Genomic DNA, 22951 nt, shown 5'->3' with positions numbered 1-22951 from the left:
GGCCAAAATTCATAATTCCCAAAACACCAACAATTTATAACTTTTAATACCGCTATGTACAGGTTTTGGGGTCTCTGATTACGAATATGAAGTCAGATTTCAACAATTCAAAATGGCGGATCCAATATGGCGGACATGAAATTTAAAAAATTGGATTTTTTTCACCAAATTTGGTATTTAGGGGTTTTGATGGTCTCTGATTACGAATATGAAGTCAGATTTCAACAATTCAAAATGGCGGATCCAATATGGCGGACATGAAATTTAAAAAATTGGATTTTTTTCACCAAATTTGGTATTTAGGGGTTTTGATGGTCTCTGATTACGAATATGAAGTCAGATTTCAACAATTCAAAATGGCGGATCCAATATGGCGGACATGAAATTTAAAAAATTGGATTTTTTTCACCAAATTTGGTATTTAGGGGTTTTGATGGTCTCTGATTACGAATATGAAGTCAGATTTCAACAATTCAAAATGGCGGATCCAATATGGCGGACATACATTTTTTAAAATTAATTATTTTTTACCAAACTTAGTATTTAGGGGTTTTTGGGGGCGCTGATTACGAATCTGCTGCCAGATTTTAGAAATTAAAAATGTCGAATCCCTTATGCGGACCTTTTTTTTAAATTTTATCTGATTAATTTGAAACTTGTTACTCGATAAGGGGATAAGTGTAGTAACGAACAGATTTTCATCTGTAGGAGTCTGTTTCTCATTGACACTATCATAACCTTGTTTTTAAGGCGAATGCCCACTACTCCCATCAAATCCCCAAGAACACATCAGAACAGTTTTGAGCTCAGTAATTTTATTTTTTTGAATAAGACAGTGTAAAACTTCTCTTTGTAGTTCTATTATTCTATTCACCGTGCTGTTTAAAAGTTCTTGAAGTGATACTTCAGCTAACGTTTCAGAAATTTTAATTGACTCTTTCGACGGTCTTAACTTTTCTTTGGCTTCTCTAATCGCATTATATGCAGGCCAAATGTCTGCTCCACTAGATTTGGTCGCTAATCGCATATTCTGATAGACTTGTTTAGACATAGAATTATCGAAAATAAATGCTAAAGCCACTTCTGGGCTTTTCTTTTCTATTGTAGGAAAAGGTGTTGTCATTATTTTTCTAATTTTTTTAGCCTGTTCCTCGCTTTTTGAAAGTTCGTTAAGTACCGATCGCAAATCTGCTTCCCCTGAAACTCGTGCCGCATGACTAGTAGCCATTAATAGTTTCTGACGATCATTATCATGTTCTTCACTGATTTTAGACACTTCTCGTCTTTTCGATCTAGTAGATTTTTCTGCAAAATCGAGCGATGGACGACCTCTTTTAAGTATTTCAGTCTTACTTATTTTAGCTGTGAGGTCTAAGTCAGGAATAGTAAATTCAGAATCTAACCACTCTGAATTTTGTGACTCAAAGACAGCTATTTTCCTACTGCAATGCTGATATTTTGCATTTCTTTTTGACTTTAAACTATTTAAAGCATTTTTCAAGCGTTCCAATCCTTTACAACCTACATCTGATTTATTGATACCAATTTTAGTTAAAATTGAATCAACGGTTATATTCATGTCATTATTACCTAACATAATTTGAAGAACCTCTTTTTTCTTCAATGAAGTCATTATGAATTAAATAAGTTAAAATTGTGTGACTTGTATGACTAATACTTGGTTAACTTTTTACACCCTATTGGCAAATGATTGATATACAGTCAACTCGCGCATAGATCAGTAAAACTTCATTTTTTTTAAAAAGAAAATGAAAAACCGCAGCAAACCGCACCTTTAGCTTGTTACACATGAACTACTGAAGACGTTAATGTAAAGAAATAGTTAATAGCTTCTGGAGTTTTGCGCAAGGCTCAAAAAACAAAATTTTTCACAATTATTCTCAATATTTCTAGCATCAGATTTATTTTTTCAGCTATTGACTATTTTCACATACTACATGATTGCAACTAATGAGAAAATGCAATATAATTAATGACAAATACTACATTTCAGTAAAACAGTGACAGTTTAGAACAATAGCTATATGGTGATCATTTAAGCCTTACACTTATATTAACTTATTATACACGCTTAAATATTTCATTAAAACTTATAAAATTTACAAAATAACTACTTTCACTTATCTATATGATGATACTATATTGCATTTTGAAAAATCTTTCAATGACTTTTGGCCAAATTTTTTGGTCTTCTGGCCCATAGTGCATCGTTCATATTTTATTTTCATACTTAATTTTTTTAATATCATAAAGTATTAAAAAACCGGCGCAATCACTTTTGTATTAATTTAATTTATACGTTATAACCATTCCCATTTTCGGCGCTATAATAATTTATACTCATGTAATATTCACTTGCAATAAAATTAATAAAATTAAATTATATCCACAAGTATCTGGAGCCACTGTGAACGATTTGTTCCTTTTGAGAGTAGCAAATGTACTGGCCCAAATCAAGTGTTTATGCACTGAAAGTTCAACTATTTTACTTTTAATATTCTCACTATGCAATTTATTTTATAAGTACAACCCCTCTGGCTACGTATTCGTATTTTATATTTTGTATTTTGTATTGGAATTTTGGCGAACCGTGACCTCTGACAATAAGCCGACTCGATTTAGTAAAAGCAATTATACCAAATTATTTGCAAGTTTTCCCATGCCAACGCAGCGCACCACCTTTATTCAATTCATTACCTATCCTCACACCAATATTTATTTGTATTTGCACGTGCTTATATGTATGGGGGTATATAAAATATTTACGATACAACCAAGCAGGGAATTAAGAAATCTTAAAACTGGGGCAGACTTCATCGATTTTCAAGTGGTTCTGAACTGCGCTGCATCTTCATGAAATGGATTTAAGCATTCGATAAGTATTATTTGTATGTATTCGTATAATTACACAAACAAGTCTTATGGTAAAAAATTAGCATAATAATCTCTACTCTAAACTAACATACCTACGTTAGCCTTTGTTTTCAGGGTATTTTGTTTTATAAGCATCACTCAACCTCAGCAGGGATTTTAACCTAAAAGGAAGCCCTAGTACATGTAAAGTACATATGTAAGTCTATAAGTGTAATGAAACAAAAGAAGAAAATTACTTGATTAGGTCGAATGTCAGATAAACTTTTTCTAACAAGATAGTCTTGCTGTTACCAAACATATTCCCTGTCTCCAATGACTTGATTTTTTGCCGAAGGTTCCGTCTAATTTGTCGGCACTTTCAGGAGTGGTGAACAATATGCGGACTTATTATATTGGAGCTAATTGCTTAACAATTTCCTTTGACTACAATTTTCTTTGAAGAACCATTGCTGCCAGCCTTTCTTCTTCTTCTTCTTAATTGGCGCGATAACCGCTTACGCGATTTTGGCCGAGTTTAACAAAGCGCGACAGTCGTTTCTTTCTCGTGCTAACCGGCGCCAATTGGACACACCAAGTGAAGCCAAGTCCTTCTCCACCTGATCTTTCCAACGCAGAGGAGGCCTTCCTCTTCCTCTACTACCACCAGCTGGTACCGCATCGAATACTTTCAAAGCCGGAGCGTTTGTATCCATTCGGACGACATGACCCAGCCAACGAAGCCGCTGGATCTTTATTCGCTGCGCTATGTCTATGTCGTCGGAAAGCTCATACAGCTCATCGTTCCATCGTCTGCGATATTCGCCGTTGCCAACGTGCAAAGGTCCAAAAATCTTACGCAGAATCTTTCTCTCGAACACTCCAAGCGTCGCTTCATCGGATGTTGTCATCGTCCAAGCTTCTGCGCCATACGTTAGGACGGGCATGATGAGAGTCTTGTAGAGTGTTAGTTTTGTTCGTCGAGAGAGGACTTTACTGCTCAGTTGCCTACTTAGTCCAAAGTAGCACTTGTTGGCAAGAGAGATTCTACGTTGGATTTCAAGGCTGACATTGTTATCGGTGTTAATGCTGGTTCCTAAATAAACGAAGTCTTTTACAACCTCAAAATTATAACTGTCAACAGTGACGTGAGTGCCGATACGCGAGTGCGCCGACTGTTTGTTTGAAGACAGGAGGTACTTCGTTTTGTCCTCGTTCACCACCAAACCCATTCGCTTTGCCTCTTTATCCAGTTTGGAGAAGGCAGAACTCACAGCGCGGTTGTTAAGGCCGATGATGTCAATATCATCGGCATACGCCAACAATTGTACGCTCTTATAAAATATTGTGCCTGAGCGATTAAGTTCTGTGGCTCGTACGATGCTCTCCAACATCAGGTTAAAGAAGTCACACGACAGCGAGTCACCCTGTCTGAAACCTCGTTTGGTATCAAACGGCTCGGAGAGGTCCTTCCCAATTCTGACGGTGCTGCTGGTGTTGAGCAACGTCATCTTACACAGCCGTATTAGTTTTGCAGGGATACCAAATTCAGACATAGCGGCATACAGGTAACTCCTTTCCGTACTGTCGAATGCAGCTTTGAAGTCGACGAAAAGATGGTGTGTGTCGATTCTCCTTTCATGGGTCTTTTCCAAGATTTGGCGTATTGTGAATATTTGGTCTATGGTAGACTTTCCAGGTCTGAAGCCACACTGATAAGGTCCAATCAGTTGGTTGACGGTGGGCTTCAGCCTTTCACACAATACGCTCGCTAGAACCTTATAGGCGATATTTAGAAGACTAATCCCGCGGTAATTGGCACAAATTGCAGGATCGCCCTTCTTATGGATTGGGCAGAGCACACTTAAATTCCAATCGGCAGGCATGCTTTCATCCGACCATATTTTGCATAGGAGTTGATGCATGCACCTTACCAGCTCCTCGCCGCCATGTTTGAATAGCTCAGCCGGCAGTCCGTCGGCGCCCGCGGCTTTGTTGTTCTTTAGCCGTGATATTGCTATTCTCACCTCGTCATGGTCGGGTAACGGAACGACAATTCCGTCGTCAACGATTGGGGTATCGGGATCTTCACATTCTCCATGACATGCGCAGCTGTCCCCGTTTAACAGGTTCGAGAAGTGTTCCCTCCATAATTTAAGATTGCTCTGTACGTCAGTCACCAGATCGCCGTCTTTGTTCTTACAGGAAAACGCCCCGGTCTTAAAACCTTCTGTAAGTCGCCGAACTTTCTGGTAGAATTTTCGGGCGTTGTTCCTATTGGCCAGCATCTCAAGCTCCTCGCACTCACGTATTTCGGCCTCTCGTTTCTTCTGTCGGATAATACGTCTCTCTTCCTTTTTCAGGTCTCTGTAGCGATCCCACATGGCTCGCGTTGCGCCCGATCGCAGCGTGGCTCTATAGGCAGCATCCTTTCTTTCTGCGGCAGCATGACATTCCTCGTCGTACCAATTGTTTTTTCGGGCTCGCCGGAATCCGATTTCTTCTTCGGCGGCGGTACGTAGGGAGCGAGAAATGTTGCTCCATTGCTCGCGCATGCCGGTTTGTTGGGCAGTGCTCTCCGAGAGCAGGAGTGAGAGTCGAGTGGCGAATCTTCTGGCTGTCTGTTGTGATTGCAGCTTTTCGATGTCGAACATTCTTTGCGCAGGTAGATGTACGTTTTTTGCTGCACAGCCTTTACGGCCTTTAAATTTGGGACGCCTTCAAATTTTAATCTTTAACAGGGGGTATTGCCCAATGTGTCACGAATGTGATGGTGATTAGATTACTTTTGTCAGCACTTTTTATCTAAGAAGTTTTGCTTATGAAATATTTATTAAACAAAAATGTATACGTAGATGCATATAATAGGTATTTATTATGACCATTGCTTTAGTTTTCAATTGAATTCGTATACCTAGAAGCGTGCCGTGTTATCTGACGGCATTTGACTTATTAAGTTTATATAAATTTGTGTATGTTTCATTTTCAAGACATGTACCAGCTTTTCTGTCCGTGCTTGAGCATTTGCATCACTTAAATAATAACCAGCAGTGGTTTTGGTAGGATCACTTAATTTACGACACCTTACAAGTAACCCGTAATCGTCATATACCCTGTTTGGTGTCCTCTGTATGCAATACCAGCACTTACTACTTGTGTGTATATTTATTTTTGTACTTGTATAAGCGAATAATTTTAGCTCAAAGAAATGCACTATAGTTGCTATAGTTAGACTTTCACGAGTTTTCATTCACGGTTTTTTCTGTTTTCTTTTTTTATTCTTTTACATTATGTGCACACTTACCGACATACGTACACATTTATAACTACGTCAATAAGTTATGTTTGAAAGTTCGTTATTTGGCAATGATGCATAGCAGGCAATTGGTAATAACAGTCGCAGGACTCTGTAAATACGAGTATCTGTTGCAGGTGATGAAACGTCAGTCACGACAGTTTCAATGGAGTAAACAAATTTCTTTATTGGTTAAACGTGGTTGTGTAAATATGCATAATTTAGTATCTTGATGATATGCGTGTATGTTCGTACTGCACTCATCCTGTCAATTACATTCAAGTGTTTGCTGGCTGCTTTAGTTGTAAATCAGTCGTTTTGTTAGAAAGATGTGGAAAATCGCAAATAAAGCGGTACATAAAAAATAATAGTTACTAATTGTCATATAATTGTCATATAATTTTAGTAATATTTGATTGCAATGTAAATAATTGTATTATACACGAATTTCGAGAGTGCTAGAGTTTATAAATTTTACTTTTCCTTGTAAATTCACAATTGGGGTATTTGGCTGCAATGTAACATAACTTCTATTGGTGGTCACAGAAAGAACAAAAATGGTGCATCTATCTCATATTACTATATATGTAAATATTATTTCAATTTATCTGTTTATTTTAAATATTTTGTCATTTTGGGGATGGCTTCGATTCGGTGCAAATCTATTAAATATACGACGAAAAAATTAAATGAAATAACATTGAGTTTTATTTTCATAAAAATAAAAGAAACTCAAATAAAAAAATATAATAAAACAGAATAAAGTAAAAAAATAATAAAAAAAAAAAATAAAATAAAGTGAAATAAGTTCAAATAGAATAATGTAAAATAAACAAAGTGAAAAAATAATATTGTAATAAAAAACTTTATAAAATGAAAAAAATTAGAATAAAGTAAAATAAAATAAATTAAAATTCAATAAAATATATTAAACCAAAATAAAATAAAATAAGGTAAAATTAAAATGAATTGAAATAAAACTAAGATAATACATATAAAAAATAAATAAAATAAGTTAAAATTCAGTGCAATAAAATGAATAAAGTCAAAGAGAATAGAACAAAATCAGTAAAAATTCAATAAATGGAATTAAAAATGAAATAAATTAAAATGAAATGAAATAAAAATAGGATCAAATAAAAAAAAAATTAAATAAATTAAAATAATACTAAAAAATTAAAAAATAAAATCAAAAATGAAGTAAAAAAGAATAAAAATTAACTAAAATAAAATGAAATAAAATGGAATACAAAAAAAAAAAAAAATAAGGAAAATATAAAATAAAATAAATTAAAAAAGTGAATTAATTACACTAAATAAAGCAGAACAAAATAAAATATACATAAAAATATACTAAAACAAAATAAACTAAGCTCAATTGAATTAAAATTAGCTAATATACAATTTAATATATATTAGTATTTCACTTTAAAAATTAAGAAAATAACTAAAATAGTATAAAATAAAATAAATTAAAAAAAATTAATCAAAATATACATAACACACTAAACTAAGTTGAAAAAAAGAATAAGAAATGAAGAAAAATTAAATAAAACAAGTGAAAATAAAGCAAGATAGGGCGAAACAAATAAATAAAAATAAATTAAGTTGAAATAAAATAAAATGAAACTAAACAAAGTCAAATAGAGGAAACCAAAATCTAGTAGACCAAAATCAACTGAGTAAAATTGTTTAACAAAGCGCGCCAGTCGTTTCTCTCACGTGCAAGACCGCGCCAGTTGGAAACACCAAGTGAAGCCAAGTCCTTCTCCACTTGATCTTTCCAATACGGAGGAGGCCCACCTCTTCCTCTACTACCACCAGCTGGTACCGCATCGAATACTTTCAGAGCCGGAGCGTTTGTATCCATTCGGACGTCATGACCCAGCCAGCGTAGCCGCTAGATATTTATTCGCTGCGCTATGTCTATGTCGTCGGAAAGCTCATACAGCTTATTGTTCCATCGCCTACGATACTCGCCGTGGCTAACGTGCAAAGGTCCAAAAAATTTCCACAGAATCTTTCATTCAAACAATTCAAGGGACGTCGCATCGGATGTTGTCATCGTTCCAGCTTCTGCGCCGTACGGTAGGTTGGGCATGATGAGACCCTCATTCAGTGTTAGTTTTGTTCGTCGAGCGAGGAATTTACTGCTCAGTTGCCTACTTAGTCCAAAGTAGCATTTGTTGGCAAGAGAATAACGATAACGCGGCTAAAGATCCACAAAGCCGCAGAAGGTGACAGACTGACGGCTGAGCTATTCATATATGGCGTCAAGGAGCTGGTAAGGTGCATGCATTAACTCCTCTATAAAGAATGGTTGGATGAACGCATGCCTGCCGGTTGGAATTCAAGTGAATAAAATGAAATAAAGTCAGCTAAACGAAAATAAAATAAAAAAGTAGCCGAATGGATTGGTGTGTGAATACCATTCGTAATTCAGAGAGAACATAGGTTCGAATCTCGGTGAAACACCAAAATTAAGAAAAAACATTTTTCTAAAGCGGTCGCCCCTCGGCAGGCAATGGCAAACCTCCGAGTATATTTCTGCCATGAAAAAGCTCCTCATAAAAAATACCTGCCGTTCGGGGTCGACTTGAACCTGTAAGTCCCTGAAACAACATCATGACGCACTCCACAAATAGGAGGAGGAGCTCGGCCAAACACCCAAAAAAAAAAATTTAATATAAGTAAAGTAAGCCAAAATAAAATGAATTCAATTAAAAAATTAAATAAATAATGGGAAACAAATAAATAAATAAAATAAAATACAATAAAATGAAAAATAAAAATAAAAAGTGAAGTAAAATAAGTAAACCAAAGTTAAGTGAAAAAATTAAAAAGAAAAACAAATAAATGAAATAAAAAAATAAGGTGAATTAAGATAAAAAAATTAAATTTAAATAAAAAAAATAAAAATAAAGTGAATACAATTAAAAAATTAAACAAATCAATAAATAAAATAAAACAAATTATAATAAAATAAAATATAATAGAACACTGTGTTAATCTCAGTCTATCGAATGAAGATAAAAAAAAAATGAAAGATAAATCTAAATATTATACTTAAAACAATATTATTGATACATGTAATATATCATTAATTGAAAAATATAGTTTTAAAAATATAGTATTAACTGTGTTGAATCATATCGGCATCTATTATGACCACCGATGCCAACATAAGTGATGGTCTAATGGATGAGGCGAATAGTGAAGAGAATACGCCAACAAGGTCGCATATGCTGCAGGTAACTGAGATCCATTAAAGTAGTGCTGTGCGTTTATTTGACTATTCGAACAGGTTGAGTAATCAAGTGCTCGGTTAATCAATTATTCAATTAACCAAAATTTTGATTACTCACAACTGTCATTACTTGAATAAGTTTTAACAGGAATATTCCAAAATATACTGCATTTTGTGCGAATATAAAGTTTGCGTTGGAAAATTTTGTAAGCACTTTTATGCGTGCAAAACTGTGTCAAAGGCCGAGAATAAAATAAAAACCGAAAATCAATGAAAATTTGAACGTGATGGCCGATGCACCAAATCTTTAAAATATCAGTTAATTAATTAATCATTACGTATTTACTCAGAATAGTGATCAATTAAGAAGATAATTCTTTCAGCAGTCTCACAATTGCCTAATCTGAAGTTTAATTCTTCGAGTTATTTAACTTTTCATTAATCAAAAGGCCCCATGAGTTAATTTATCGAATGTCTTAAATTATGTATAGCTAAATTTTTGAATAATCAAATAATCGCCTATTGCCAATAAAAAGACAAAAGGGAAGCAATGGCCAAAGCATGGAGGCTTGCATGTTTTTTTATAATAAAATAACACAATTTATAATCAGCGTTTCACGTAAACTTTATTGGAAAAAAATTAAATTGTAAGTATTTTAGTGATGAAATATGCGAAAATTTTATAAAATAATATATGTGCATGCTTTTTGTACATATACTGCATTATATGTATTTGCATGTAAAAAAGAACACACTTACAGTAGTTACATACACATATGTATATGTATGTGCAGTTGAAATAGCATTTCATTCATCCTTTCTCAAATCTGATAAAGAGGTTATTTATTTAAAAAACTATTAATTAGCAACGCAGATAACATTCTTTATAATTTTACTCTATTATAGATTGTTTTAATGTTATGAGTAAAAATATTAAATATTACAGAAATTAACTAATTTTACCTCCAATAGATCAAATCAACTTCTAAGTCTAATCTCAAAGATGGTGGAGGAGATGCAGATGATTTGGATGCATGGATTAAATCGCGTCAGTTACTGAAACCCGATGATCAATTGGACCTGACTGAAGCTGAATTGGGTGAGGAAATCACTAAGGTATTGACACCGACCAATACAAATGTGGTGCGCAATTTGATGATTTACAGTTTCAAGGAAAGCGCCTTTGTCCAGGTGGGTGCAAGGAAAAACATTGCTGTGTTAGGAATTTTTAGATAGCCAATAAGCTTAACTGCCGCTTATGCGCATATATTATATAAGGGTTTCCAATTAGAGTATAATATATTTAAAATAATTGGAAATATACAAATTTGTATAATACTCTGACAGGTAACTTTCAAATTTATATTTTGTGTATACCCTTTCGCATTTGTCTTTTTGCTTTAGTTGCTGGTGCTGCCATTATAAATTTTCTGTATATTTGCATCGTTGGCGTGAAGCTGTTGGCAAAAAAGCTAAATTTGTGTCGAGACAATTCTTGGCTTTTGCACCAAACTCGTCTTGGCTTAACATTCATCGTCTCACATAACATTCATCGTTCGGTCGAATGGTTACAGACCATAAACTCGAATAAAATGTGTAGCATCACAACCACCATCATCATCATTTGTCAGAGGGGCTTTAGTTTCATCCAATGCCTTCTCCAAGTTGCACGATTCAAGGCAGCAGACAACTATGTAGTTATGTATTTTCAGTTTCTTGATATCTTCATATCTTTCACATTCGCTGGCCTGCGCGTTGCAAGTTAAGAAGGATGTTTGGAGACATTTCTTACTCATGCGCATGACATGACCTAACCATTGGAGTCGTTGCGATTTGACGAACTTAACAACATCTTCCCCTTTGCAAATTCGCCGCTACTCCTCGTTGTATCTGATTCTACAACAATCATCCTCAAACCAAATAAGACTATAGACTTTTCGTAAGACTCGCCTTTCAAAAGTTCGGAAATTTTGTTCATCCTTGATTGACATTACCCATGACTCATAGCCATATGTCCAAACTGGTCTTATTATTGTTTTGTAAATACTGTATTTACAGCTGCGCGAGAGTAGGCTGCATTTTAGTAGTTACAGGCTGGCGTAGTAAACTTTCTTTGCAGCAACAAGTCGATCCTGGATGCAGTCATGAATACTATTGTCATTTTTTAGAAGTGCCCCGAATATTTGAAACTCTCTATTCCTTCAAAAACATTCTGTCCAACAGTTATATTTTCAGGCTTCGGCCTTTCAACATCGCTTGACATTTCCATGTATTTGGTCTTATCGGTGTTGATATGGAGCCCGACTTTGCTTTTGTTGCGATGTGAGAGAAAAGTTGTACCTTGATCTCGAGCCAGAATGGTTCTGTCATCAGTATACTCATATGCGATGGTTAGATCGGAGCTGGTGAATAAATTACCAGATTTCACATCGTTCTTGATGGCGTAGTACAAAAGCAAATTGAATACAGACGTTGATGAGGTGTCGCCTTGCTTGACACAACTTTTGATGGCAAAGTGTTCCGTGGTTGCCTGTTGCACAAGGACTTTTCCTTTCGCGCCACCATATTCGACTAATTTAGTTTCGTGTGCCATCTGGGTATTCAATAAACCAGGAGTCCTTAATATGTTTTGCACTGAAACTACCTTTGCAAGTAGTAAGGAAAATATTTATACAATACTACATATACTTTTACTATAGCAGGCATTACAATGATTTATTAACTACTTAATAGCTGTAAAATCAGTGAAATTGATTATCTAGCTTTTCTGAGAATAATTTTTCAAATCGGGATAGAAGTTTTAAAGTCCAATCCAATTATCGCTTTCTTCAAATTTATTTATGATTTGATTTTCAATGTTGCTCCACTAGGAATCGGATATTATTGGAATACGCTGCTCCACACTTTGCCTCTGTATTAGTCGAATTGCAGTTTTAGGCTCACATCACAAGTTAGTAGTTACAAATATTTCTCCTTCTTGTCTATTGAAAGGGTAGATGAGTTTAATTACAGTGACTCTGTAAACCACTACGATATTACGGATCAAGATTCTCTGGCTACTGCTACTAAAATCAATTACAAGCTGGTGTCAAAATTGAGCAGATATTTGCTTGATCCCTTATAGACTGCATTAAATAAGCACTGCACAGGGAATTATTGGCAAGTTTTGACCATTTATTTGTGTCTTATTCAATTCAATTAATTATTTTTTTTTTATGAAAATATTTTTTATTTTGCTACAAAAAGCATATAGGTTCTAGTTTCAAATTGTGCGAATTTCCATACAAATTTCAAACTTTTTATCAGTAGTTTTATCGAGTGTTCGTAAATGATCCGTCAGCGAAAAAATTCAAAAGCCAACGCGATTTTTACGCCACTTTAATTTACACTTTGTATTACCGAAATTGAATGAATTTAAATTGTTGCGCTGCTATTATTGTGTACACAGCTGTACATTAGACACCTTTTTAGCTCCATACATTTTACTAAAGAATTTGATGTCCTCCCTCCAGTAGTAGAATATGAAAATAGGATGTTAAAAATCAAACGAAATGCAAAATTCAATTTTACCAAATCTGAATGATCTAATTCGACAACCGTGACTTAAAAAAATGTTCTACAATAGGTTAAATCCGTATATGGAAAATGCATTCATCCTACAGAAGAAAACAAAGAGATATCTATCCTTACGTAGAATTACCCACTAAAACAAATGGCATACCAAGTTTTTTAATGCAACCAATTCGAAAGTTATCCACACGGCCTAAAATGACTATTTGCTCCTTTCTTTCTTACGAATTGTCAAACTTATTCGTTACTCCATCGTCCAGATAGCAGTAATTTTTCCAACTTTAAAATACTCAAAATTGTAGGTAATTTAATGTAGTTTTTAAAAAAGCAAATAGATTTCAAGCCGAATTATATTTGAGCTAGGAATATAGGCTTACGTAAAGCCGTGCTCAGTAAAATAAAAGATCGATGTACAGTTGGAAATGAAGGAATATATTCTTTGGGAATTTCTGTTGTTGATAAACCAACCAAAGTAAAAAATGTTACCATTGCACTTCAAACGGCATGTGAGCCTTTTTGAGGTTTCGAATCGTTTTCTCATCACCAACCCGAAATCGTTGGACTGTTTGTATGTCGTAGCGTAAATTCATACCTCGCCATATTTTTAATTAGTTAACTCGGAGAATTTTCTTTCCAGCGACTTACTTTCAACCCCTTTTAAGGTATAATTAAGAAAAATTAGCGGCAAATGTGCTCAGAATTCTACTCTGCAGACTTAATTCTTAATTAAATTAATTAATTCTTAATTTAAAAAATGATCCCTATATTCTTTTCTGTTGCCTGCTTCACTTAAATAATTAAAGGCCTTCTAATTGCCAAAAACTAATCATAGGTGCCGATAGCTGGAAACACCGTAACACTAATGCAGATGGATGGAAGTGCCTTGCATATAGACTCTGAGGAGGCAAAAATTCAAATGGAGGAGATGGGCGAAATTGGTTGGCATGCACGCTATACATCAAATCAAAACAAACTTGCTAATTTACTATTGCATTTATAAATGCCTCATAATTGGCTATTAGGTTATCCTCTACCCGCACTCACCGGTTCCTTCATTGAAGCTGAAGAAGTGCAAAAACCGCCAAAGGGTGAAGAGGATGAAGAAGACGAAGGCGAGGAAAAGGCAGAAGCAAAAGCTGCCAAAGACATGGAAGAAGAATTGCCCGAAGAGGAAGTTGAGGGGGAAGAAGAAGAAGTGGTTGAGGAAGGAGCGACTGAAGGCGAAGCTGCAGCGGCCGAGGATGGCGGTGATGTTGCAGGTACTACTTATTTAAAAAATGTAAACAGTTGTGTTTTAAAATATTAAAAGGAACTTCTTGATCATTGCATGCAGAGGCAGCAACAGCAGCGCCTGCACCAGGTGGTCGAAAACGCAAATTATTGAATCAGTTTAATTTTTGTGAACGCTCCGCTCTAACCTACACAAATCCAAGAAGGGTAAGTAAATTAGAACTTTTGATATACAGCCCGCCACAAAAATAAAGCAGATCAACATTTTTACCAATTTAGACTATTTCATTGCCTAACAAAAATCATATAAATCCAATTTTCACATTCAGAAAAATTCTACAAACTTTTTATCTCAATTTCACGGTTTTTAATTAGGATTTCTACAAAGTACTTGGGTACGCAGTTTGCAGCCCATTAAACTGCCATAGAATAAAGCGAAAGTGTGAAGTTATTAGAAAATCTCCTTGATTTGTTGAAATGCTTTCCCTTGATGATGCTGCGCATTTTCTCAGATTTTTCAGTAACTTCAAACTGCTAATAAGCTATAAAAATCATACCAAAATCTTTCCAGAAATTAAAAACCCTGGTATTCTGATAGAAATTAATCTAATGTTTGTTGTTAGATAATGGGCTATACTTTCAAACAAAATGGAGTAAAATGAATCATCTAATTTTGTTTTCGGATACCTTTTTTTACTAAAAAATAAAATATTTTTACCTTTACGCACTCCATTGTTTGTCTGTTTGTTTACTGCAACCGTCTAGTTCACTAGTGTCAAATATGATTGACCTACGACACAATTTGTAAGAATTATAAATCTTCCTGATAGGGTGGTTAGTTTTGCGCCACTTTGTACAAAGGGAAATAGTCAAAGTTGGTCAAAATATTGATGTACTACAATTCCACCGCTGACTCAAAGGAACTTATACTCGTATACATATACCTTATATATGTAGGTATATATATACAGGGTGGGCCAAATAAGACCTACTAATGTTAAACACAAATAACTTTTGCAATAATCATTTATTTTGGTTAATTGTTTTTATCCATTGAATATATTTTATGGAGATTATGTAAGAAATATTACATCAGACAAATGTCCACCATTTTTCTCGATACCACATAAAGTTTCTGGTTGAAGGTTTAGTATTTCGTCTCAAATATTTTGCTTCAGCTGTCTAATAGAGTCTGGTTTATTAAGATACTTTTTGTCTTTTAAATATCCCCATAAAAAGAAGTCGGGCGCAGTCAAATCTGGCGAACGATGTGGCCAAGGGAAATCTGAATTTTTGGAAATCAGACCATCGCAAAAATTTCACGCAGCAGGTCCATAGTTTGCCTAGCAGTATGCGCAGTTGCTCCATCTTGTTGAAACCACAAATTAGCATACTGCTCCGCCATTGGCCGCAAAAAGTTTTTAATCAATGTTCTGTAAGAAGCTCCTGAAATCGATTCCGGCGCTTCATCCTCATTTTCGAAAAAATATGGACCGATAATTCTAGTGGCCATAACACCGCACCAAACAGTACATTTAGATTGGTATAACTGGTGTTGGTGTGTTGCCCTTGGATTTCCAGAGCCCCACAATCCACAGTTTTTTTTGTTGACATAACCATTTAAATGGAAATGCGCTTCATCCAACATCAAAACATTATTTAAAAAATCAATTTGTGTGGCTAATTGTGTAAAACGAATAGCGTATTGTAGTCGTTGTTGGTGGTCTTGCGGTAGGGTTCCATAATAAATTTCCAACAACATTAGTAGGTCTTATTTGGCCCACCCTGTACTTGTATCGTGCACACATTTGATAACGGAAACTAATAAGCTAAATGTTCGCTCAATACATTTTAGAATGTTGATACACAAACCATACCTCCACCGCGTTCCCAGTATGGGGCTAATGTATTGCAATGGAATATTTACGATAGTTATGCAGAGGATTTTGAACAACAACAAAAAGAAAAGGAAAAGAAAGATGAGAAGAAACACAGAAAGGATGTTGCATTGAAGAAGTTGGATAAAGCAGCAGAGGCAGAGATACTTAATAAGAAGTATCTTAAGGCTTGGCAAATATTAGAGCGCATGATTAATCAAAATATCTATGAGGAAATCGCCAACGATTATCGCTACTGGGAGGATCCAGCTGATGAGTACAGAGAGCAGGAGGGCACATTGCTACCACTTTGGAAATTCAACTATGATCGCATACGTAAACTGAGCGTTACCGATCTGCTGTTCAATCCGAAGTATTACGATCTATTTGCAGTATGCTATGGTTCGCGTAAGTTTTCAAGAAAATAGCATAGATTCATTTATACGAATTTATAAGTATAATAAAACTTTTGCTATTACTGTTACTTCAAAGATGAGTTCATGAAACAACCAAATGAGGGCGCCATATGTTTCTTCACAGTCAAGAATCCCTCTTACCCAGACTACATAAGTAAGCACCGTAATTGATTTTATGTAATGAACGTAGTTTTGCTCACTTGAAGTTTATATGTACATCATTTTCTTACGTTTCATTTCCATATTCCCATTACTTGCTATCGGCCAGTATCGACAGAGAGTGGTGTTATGTGTTGCGATATACACCCGGTTTATCCATTTTTGGTGGCAATAGGTGAGAGAGTCGCTTCTTGAGTGCATATTTTTATGTTTGTTTAGTTATTTATAGGTATGTACGATGGCAGTGTAGCGGTTTACAATCTGAGAGACACCTATGACAAACCGCTCTATTTGTCGGTGGGCGTTCACAATAAACATGAGGAATGTGCATGGGAGGTATGCTTGTATAAAAAAAAAACAATTTATGAAAAATATGCATGTAGAACAAATAATAAGCGGTAGAGCAAAAACAACAAGAGAAATGTATTTTGCTTTTGGTCCCTATAATTTCAAAATCTATAAGCAAAGATTGGAAGTTAGAGCAAGTTATACAAAATTTGACAATTTAGAAACCAAATAAATAAAAAAAATGTAGCAGCTGCTCTACTGCTACTAGTACCTGCTCAATGCGCCTTGGTTTGTAGCAAACAAATGTAATATTTAAAGTTCTAAATGAAGAAACAAAGTGCAGTCAAATGAAAGTTGTGAGAATTGAAACAAAAATTTGAAAGTACTATACGATTCCTCCATTTTATTTATTTTATTATTTATTTAGCGTTTCAATAGTAACATAACTAGGATAAATCTTATAATTATTAATGCTACTCCCAACAGATTAAAATTTTCAAAATGAACTTTGCATAAGGAAGAAAATCAAGTATAATCCAAGGAACGAGAAAAGTATTTATGAATTAATATTATCTGTCCTAGTGTTAGTTTTAGCTTGGGGAAAAAGACATCCAATATTTTCTCGGTAGACGGCTGTAGTAAACGATATCTCTTAAAGTTTCGATCAAGCGATTTAAAGTTTATGATCGTTGTCAAGGTGACATTTCACACTAAAAAAACTCGTTTGCTGTTTTTTCTATATTCCATTCAGTTGTGAGTTACAAGGTGACAGGGTGTTAACAATGGAAGTCAACAAAGAGAAAATTCGGTACATTTTACAGTTTTTCTTTGACAAAGGCGAAAATGCAAGCCAGGTGGAAAGCCGCTGAACAGCTAATTACGATTTCGTTCAGGTATTTTTGATGTTAAAAAAAATGGCGATAATGTTATGTTAATGTCGTGGTATCGGCCAGGAGCTAAAGGTCGACCATAAAACTGTTTTAAACTATTTGCGCAAAAATTTTACACACGAATAATGGACTTATTTTTCCCCAAATCAATGTTATCACTGAAGTTCGAGTCTAAATGTGCTCACGTTATTTATACAGGGTGAACGATATGAAGTGTTACCAACTTTACACTACTTGTATCTGTAAAACAGCTCATGGCAGCAACGTCAAAATTGCTCTAATGACAGTTCAATATATTGTTTATAAGCAATCAAAAGCATTTCCGTCTCAGTTTTGTTGAATTTTTTTTCTGTTATGGAATTCAAACGTAATAGTGTGATTGCGTTATATTTGGCTGGAAAATCACAACCAGCCATTGTTCGTGAGCTCAGTCACCTCAAGGTGAATAAAATGTTTGTGTATCGCACTATAAAACGTTACAATGATACTGGTAGCATTGCAAAACGCTATGGAGGTGGACCAAAAAAAACCGCAACAACGCCAGAAATGGTTCGGAAAGTGAAGGCTCGACTTGAACGAAATCCACGTCGAAGTGGAAGAAAAAGAGCCAAAGAACTGGAAATATCGCAAGACAGCATTCGACGCATATTGAAAAATGAGCTCCAGGTCAAGGCTTACAAGTCCAAAAAGCACACAATCTTTCACCCCAGCAAAAAAAAGTTCGGTGCGAAAGAGCAAAGGAGTTCTTGCGCTTGCACGAACGTGGCGAATTTCCTAACACTGTGTTTTCTAATGAAAAAAATTTCCCAATTGAGCAGTTCATAAACACTTAAAACGATCGTGTTTACTTGACCGAATGCTCATATTAGAATTTGAGCCTACGTATGGCCACTCGAAGCAATTTCCCTTTGCATGTAATGGTTTGGGCCGCAGTGACCGCTGATGGACGCTCTCCAATCGTTTTTATCGAGCCATCGAGCCTGGTGTCAAAGTGAATGAGACTTATTATCGGGTAAATGTTTTAGAAGCTGCTTTAGAGCCGTGGACACGCAAACATTTCGGTCATAGACCATGGACGTTCCAACAGGACTCGGCACCGTCTCATAAAGCTCGTGTGAACCAAGAATGGTTAAAAAATCATGTTCCACACAATGGCTTTCGAATTCACCAGACGCAAATCCGATGGACAATTCCATCTGGTCCATTTTGGAGACCAAGGTGAGGACTAAAATATATGCCAGTATGGATGCGCTGAAAAAAGCGATTGTATGATAATGGGCTAAAATACCTCAAGATCACATTCGTGCAGTATGCAACCCATTTTTTGACCGTTTGAAGGCTATAGTCAAGGCAAAAGGTGGTCATATCGAGCTAAAGCAATTATTTTTGAACAATTTTGTCTTTGAAATCAATAAAAACTAATTTCACACAAAAAAGTTATGGTGTTTTGAATAGGTAACACTTCATATTGTTCACCCTGTAGATATTAAATTTTGGAGAATAGAATTTCAAAGTTGACTCACATGTACCAAGAACTGTCTTTGTGACGTCAGTGTTTTCTAACTAGCAGCGACAAGCTTAGATGTTCTTACAGGTTTCATTACCGTAATTTTGATGGCAAGGTATCTAGGCACTTTCGAGTAGTAGATTTCATACAAATGTAAGAGGGATCTGAACTATAAAAGCTTACCCACAGACATGGAATATAATTACCCATAGACATGGAATATAATTTGGTTCTCACGGTAATTTTTTTGTGATTTAGAAGCGCAAAAAAACAAGAAAAAAATATATCGTATGTCAATAGCTGATATAAACACTTTATTATGTATGAATTTTATTTATATGAATAAATGTTATTGCTGTTTTTCTGTGGTAGGTGTATCTTGCCTTGATTCCTCAAAAGTGTCATAATTCAAAAAAATCCAAATGTAGAGAAAAACGGCTTCTTACTTTATAAATTACTATGATTCCTAAGTAAAAGTAAACTTTTGGTAACTTCTACATACACAGGTACGTAATAGGCCTCCTTCACCAACCATAATTTACTTCAGTTTGGCTCAGTGGCTGATCTTCGCCAATTATATATTATTTTGAGCATTTACACATACCTAGAGAATTTTTCGTTAAAAATAGGTAGCTTTGGTATCCAGGAGTTTGTGAATATTCCTAATTCAAAACACCATAACATTTTTAGAAAACAGAATTTCGAAGTATTCGCTAAATTAATAATGCCGTTGAAATGTGATTTTGTTTCTTTTACTTACGAGATCACGACGATGATAAAACTGAAATAAACTTCCTTAAATACTAAGAATGTAAGCTCCTTGAAAGAGATCGTTGACTTTCTGAAAGAAAGTACATATATGCATGGTGTGCAGGCCTCATTCCAAAATTGGTACGATTCTTGCGATAGCTAATGAATTCACATTCGAATGAAAGGAGTTTCCCCGTACTTTAGCGACTTAAGGTGTATATGAGGGCAAACAAGTTAGAAAAATAATTTTACATATAGATTCTAGTTAACATGTTTAATGGGACAAACTGAATTTAAATGTATTACCAAATCAGTTTAAGACAAAATGCTCCAAAAAGAGGGTGGCTTTTCTTTCTTTTAATTAAAAAAAAATAGGTCGGTAAGTAGAAAGTGAATTATTAGTCCCACTGCCCGAGGATTCAGTTTTTGAGTAGACGACCGGCTCATAGAGTATGAACGCGAACTGCTTGCTGTTTTTTCACTTAGAGCATAAATTTTGAATCTTGTCTTTCCCTGGACTAAATATTCCAATTTATTCAAACACACAAACATTTATCCAAATATACATAAACAGCAATTTTTAGAACAAATTTGCTTCTTTTTTTACAAATTTTAATAAAAAACCTAGTGCCCCTTTAAAGGCGAGGGAGTATCCTCTCTTTCACACGATAAAAACAATATTGATTGGCCCTCACCTTTGCGTGCTATTCGTTTCCTTATTCAAATAAAGACTTTCGTTCCTTTATATATTACTTGTACATCCAGAGCAATGTATGGCCTAGTAGCGCGCTCACTTCGAAAACTACATCAGATTTCGAATTCTAATATGATTGATTCCTCTATGCCAAAAAATGTGTTTTTAAAATTATTAAATAGTACATGGTTTGAAATGGCCCGATTCTAACAAAGGAAACACTTTTTTGTGTGTTCAAAATTAGCTCTATTCATCAACGTATTATAATTTCCTTTAAGAACAACGCAATCATTCCAGCGCCGCTATTAAATTTCAATACCTCTTTTGTAGAACGATTTATCTTTTGCCTCAAAATTGGCCTCAGTTTCCCTGATAACCTCTTCATTCGAACGAAATTTCTTACCGGCGACCATTTTTTAGGTCTGGCGAACAGCCAGTACTCGTTGGGAGCTAAATCTGGCGAATAAGATGGATGTAGGAGCAATTCGAAGCTTAATTCATGTAGTTTTCACATTGTTTTGAATCATCAACACGTTCTTGTTTTTGGTCCACAGTGAGCAAATGCGGCACCTACTTCAAACACATATTTCTCATAGTCAAATATAAAGCCAATACGTTCTTTTGATATCTGTACGATGTCAGCTCTCGCAAATTCACTTTTCGATCCCTCCAAACCATTTTTTTGATGTTTTTTGATTTTTCTGCTGTTACCGCTTCGTTTGGTCGTGCATTGGGTGGTGCATCATCGGTGTCTCCCCAGAAGGAGAGGAGGAATCGTTTTAGTGGTCACACCACACGACGCAGTAGACGACGGTCGCTGTAAGTGCGAAGGCATTTTGAACCCTATCTCACCCACCAAAAAAAAAAAAAACGAAATAAATAAAACTAACTGAAAAAGAGGTGAATGCAATAAAACTAGTGCGATCTATGGTTAGGCCCGTTACTTTTCAGCCCATGTGTTACAATATAATTTTAGCATGTATTTTCGTCAATATGTTTTAATCTAAATAGATTCTAGAATTTTCGTACTTACTAACTTTTCCAATAAAACAAAACAAAACCAACCTCTTAATACCTTCTTCACCTTTCCTTCTCAGATTAAATGGGGCCCCGATATGGCGGATGGTGAAATCAATTTCTATTCCGTCTCAACCGATGGACGTGTCTTCAATTGGGTGCTTATGCAGAACGATTTCATGATCACTACAATAACAACGCTCTGCCTCACCAATGGCATTGTCGAGGGACCTGATGGTACTGAAGTACAGCTACGCAGCTGTGGGTCGTGCATGAAATTCCATCCCACAAATCCAGAAATTTACCTAATCGGCACCGAGGAAGGATTAATCCAGAAATGTAGTATAGCCTACAGCTCCAAATATCTGATGACATACAATGCACACCATCTCACCGTTTATCGCATCGATTTCAATCGTTTCAATGCGAACATTTTCATCTCGTGTAGTGGTGATTGGCGCGTCAAAGTGTGGGAGGATATGCGAGCAGAACCGCTGTTTATCTTCGATTTGGGTTCCTCTGTGGGCGATGTAAAGTGGGCGCCCTTTTCGAGCACTGTCTTTGCAGCGTGTACCACCGAAGGCAAAGTGTTCGTTTTCGATTTGAATGTGAACAAATATAAGCCGATTTGTGTGCAAGCGGTGGTGCCGAAGCGAAAGAATAAATTGACACGACTCGCTTTCAATGAGAATTTACCCTTCATAATTGTCGGCGACGATAAGTGAGTGCGATAAAAAATGAGACAAATGCTCTTTGGTGTTGGTTTTTGTTCTTATTATTTTGTCACTTATAGGAGTACGGTGACTTCGGTGAAACTATCGCCCAATTTACGGTTAATGGTGAAACCACCTAAAAAGCAACAGTATCTGGATCAAAATACATTGCAGGTGCAAAAGTTGGACAAATTGTTATCGCTGGTGCGGGAGTTGCCCAGCGATATGATGGTGCCCGACACACCTACCACGACGAAGAGCTGAAGGTGCTCAAGAAGTGGCTGATAAATGCGATTAATTATAATTTTTGTTTTTATTTTAGACAATTTTTTTTAGATATTTTTAAAATTTGTTAGCGAATCGAAGTGTTCACGCATACCTACAAACTTTTGCTGTTGTGCAAGTGAAAATTATCACAATAAATAAG

General features: G+C 35.4%; 1 protein-coding gene across 1 annotated transcript in view; it reads left to right on the top strand.

Annotated features, from left to right (window-relative positions):
* Positions 1–22951, top strand: part of LOC128867579 (dynein intermediate chain 2, ciliary) — a 36349-nt gene extending 13398 nt beyond the window's left edge. Inside the window, exons 2-11 of the mRNA XM_054108946.1 lie at positions 10386–10604; positions 13816–13921; positions 14006–14242; positions 14317–14420; positions 16069–16498; positions 16583–16660; positions 16775–16840; positions 16895–17001; positions 21892–22532; positions 22605–22951. Coding sequence (XP_053964921.1) covers positions 10386–10604; positions 13816–13921; positions 14006–14242; positions 14317–14420; positions 16069–16498; positions 16583–16660; positions 16775–16840; positions 16895–17001; positions 21892–22532; positions 22605–22788 — 2172 coding nt within the window. The 3' untranslated portion in view covers positions 22789–22951. The remainder of the gene's footprint in view (positions 1–10385; positions 10605–13815; positions 13922–14005; positions 14243–14316; positions 14421–16068; positions 16499–16582; positions 16661–16774; positions 16841–16894; positions 17002–21891; positions 22533–22604) is intronic.

The sequence above is a fragment of the Anastrepha ludens genome, chromosome 6 (assembly GCF_028408465.1).
Source record: "Anastrepha ludens isolate Willacy chromosome 6, idAnaLude1.1, whole genome shotgun sequence".
NCBI classification, from domain to species: domain Eukaryota; kingdom Metazoa; phylum Arthropoda; class Insecta; order Diptera; family Tephritidae; genus Anastrepha; species Anastrepha ludens.
The sequence above is the reverse complement of the archived record's forward strand: the minus strand, read 5'-3'. Positions and strand labels throughout refer to the sequence as shown.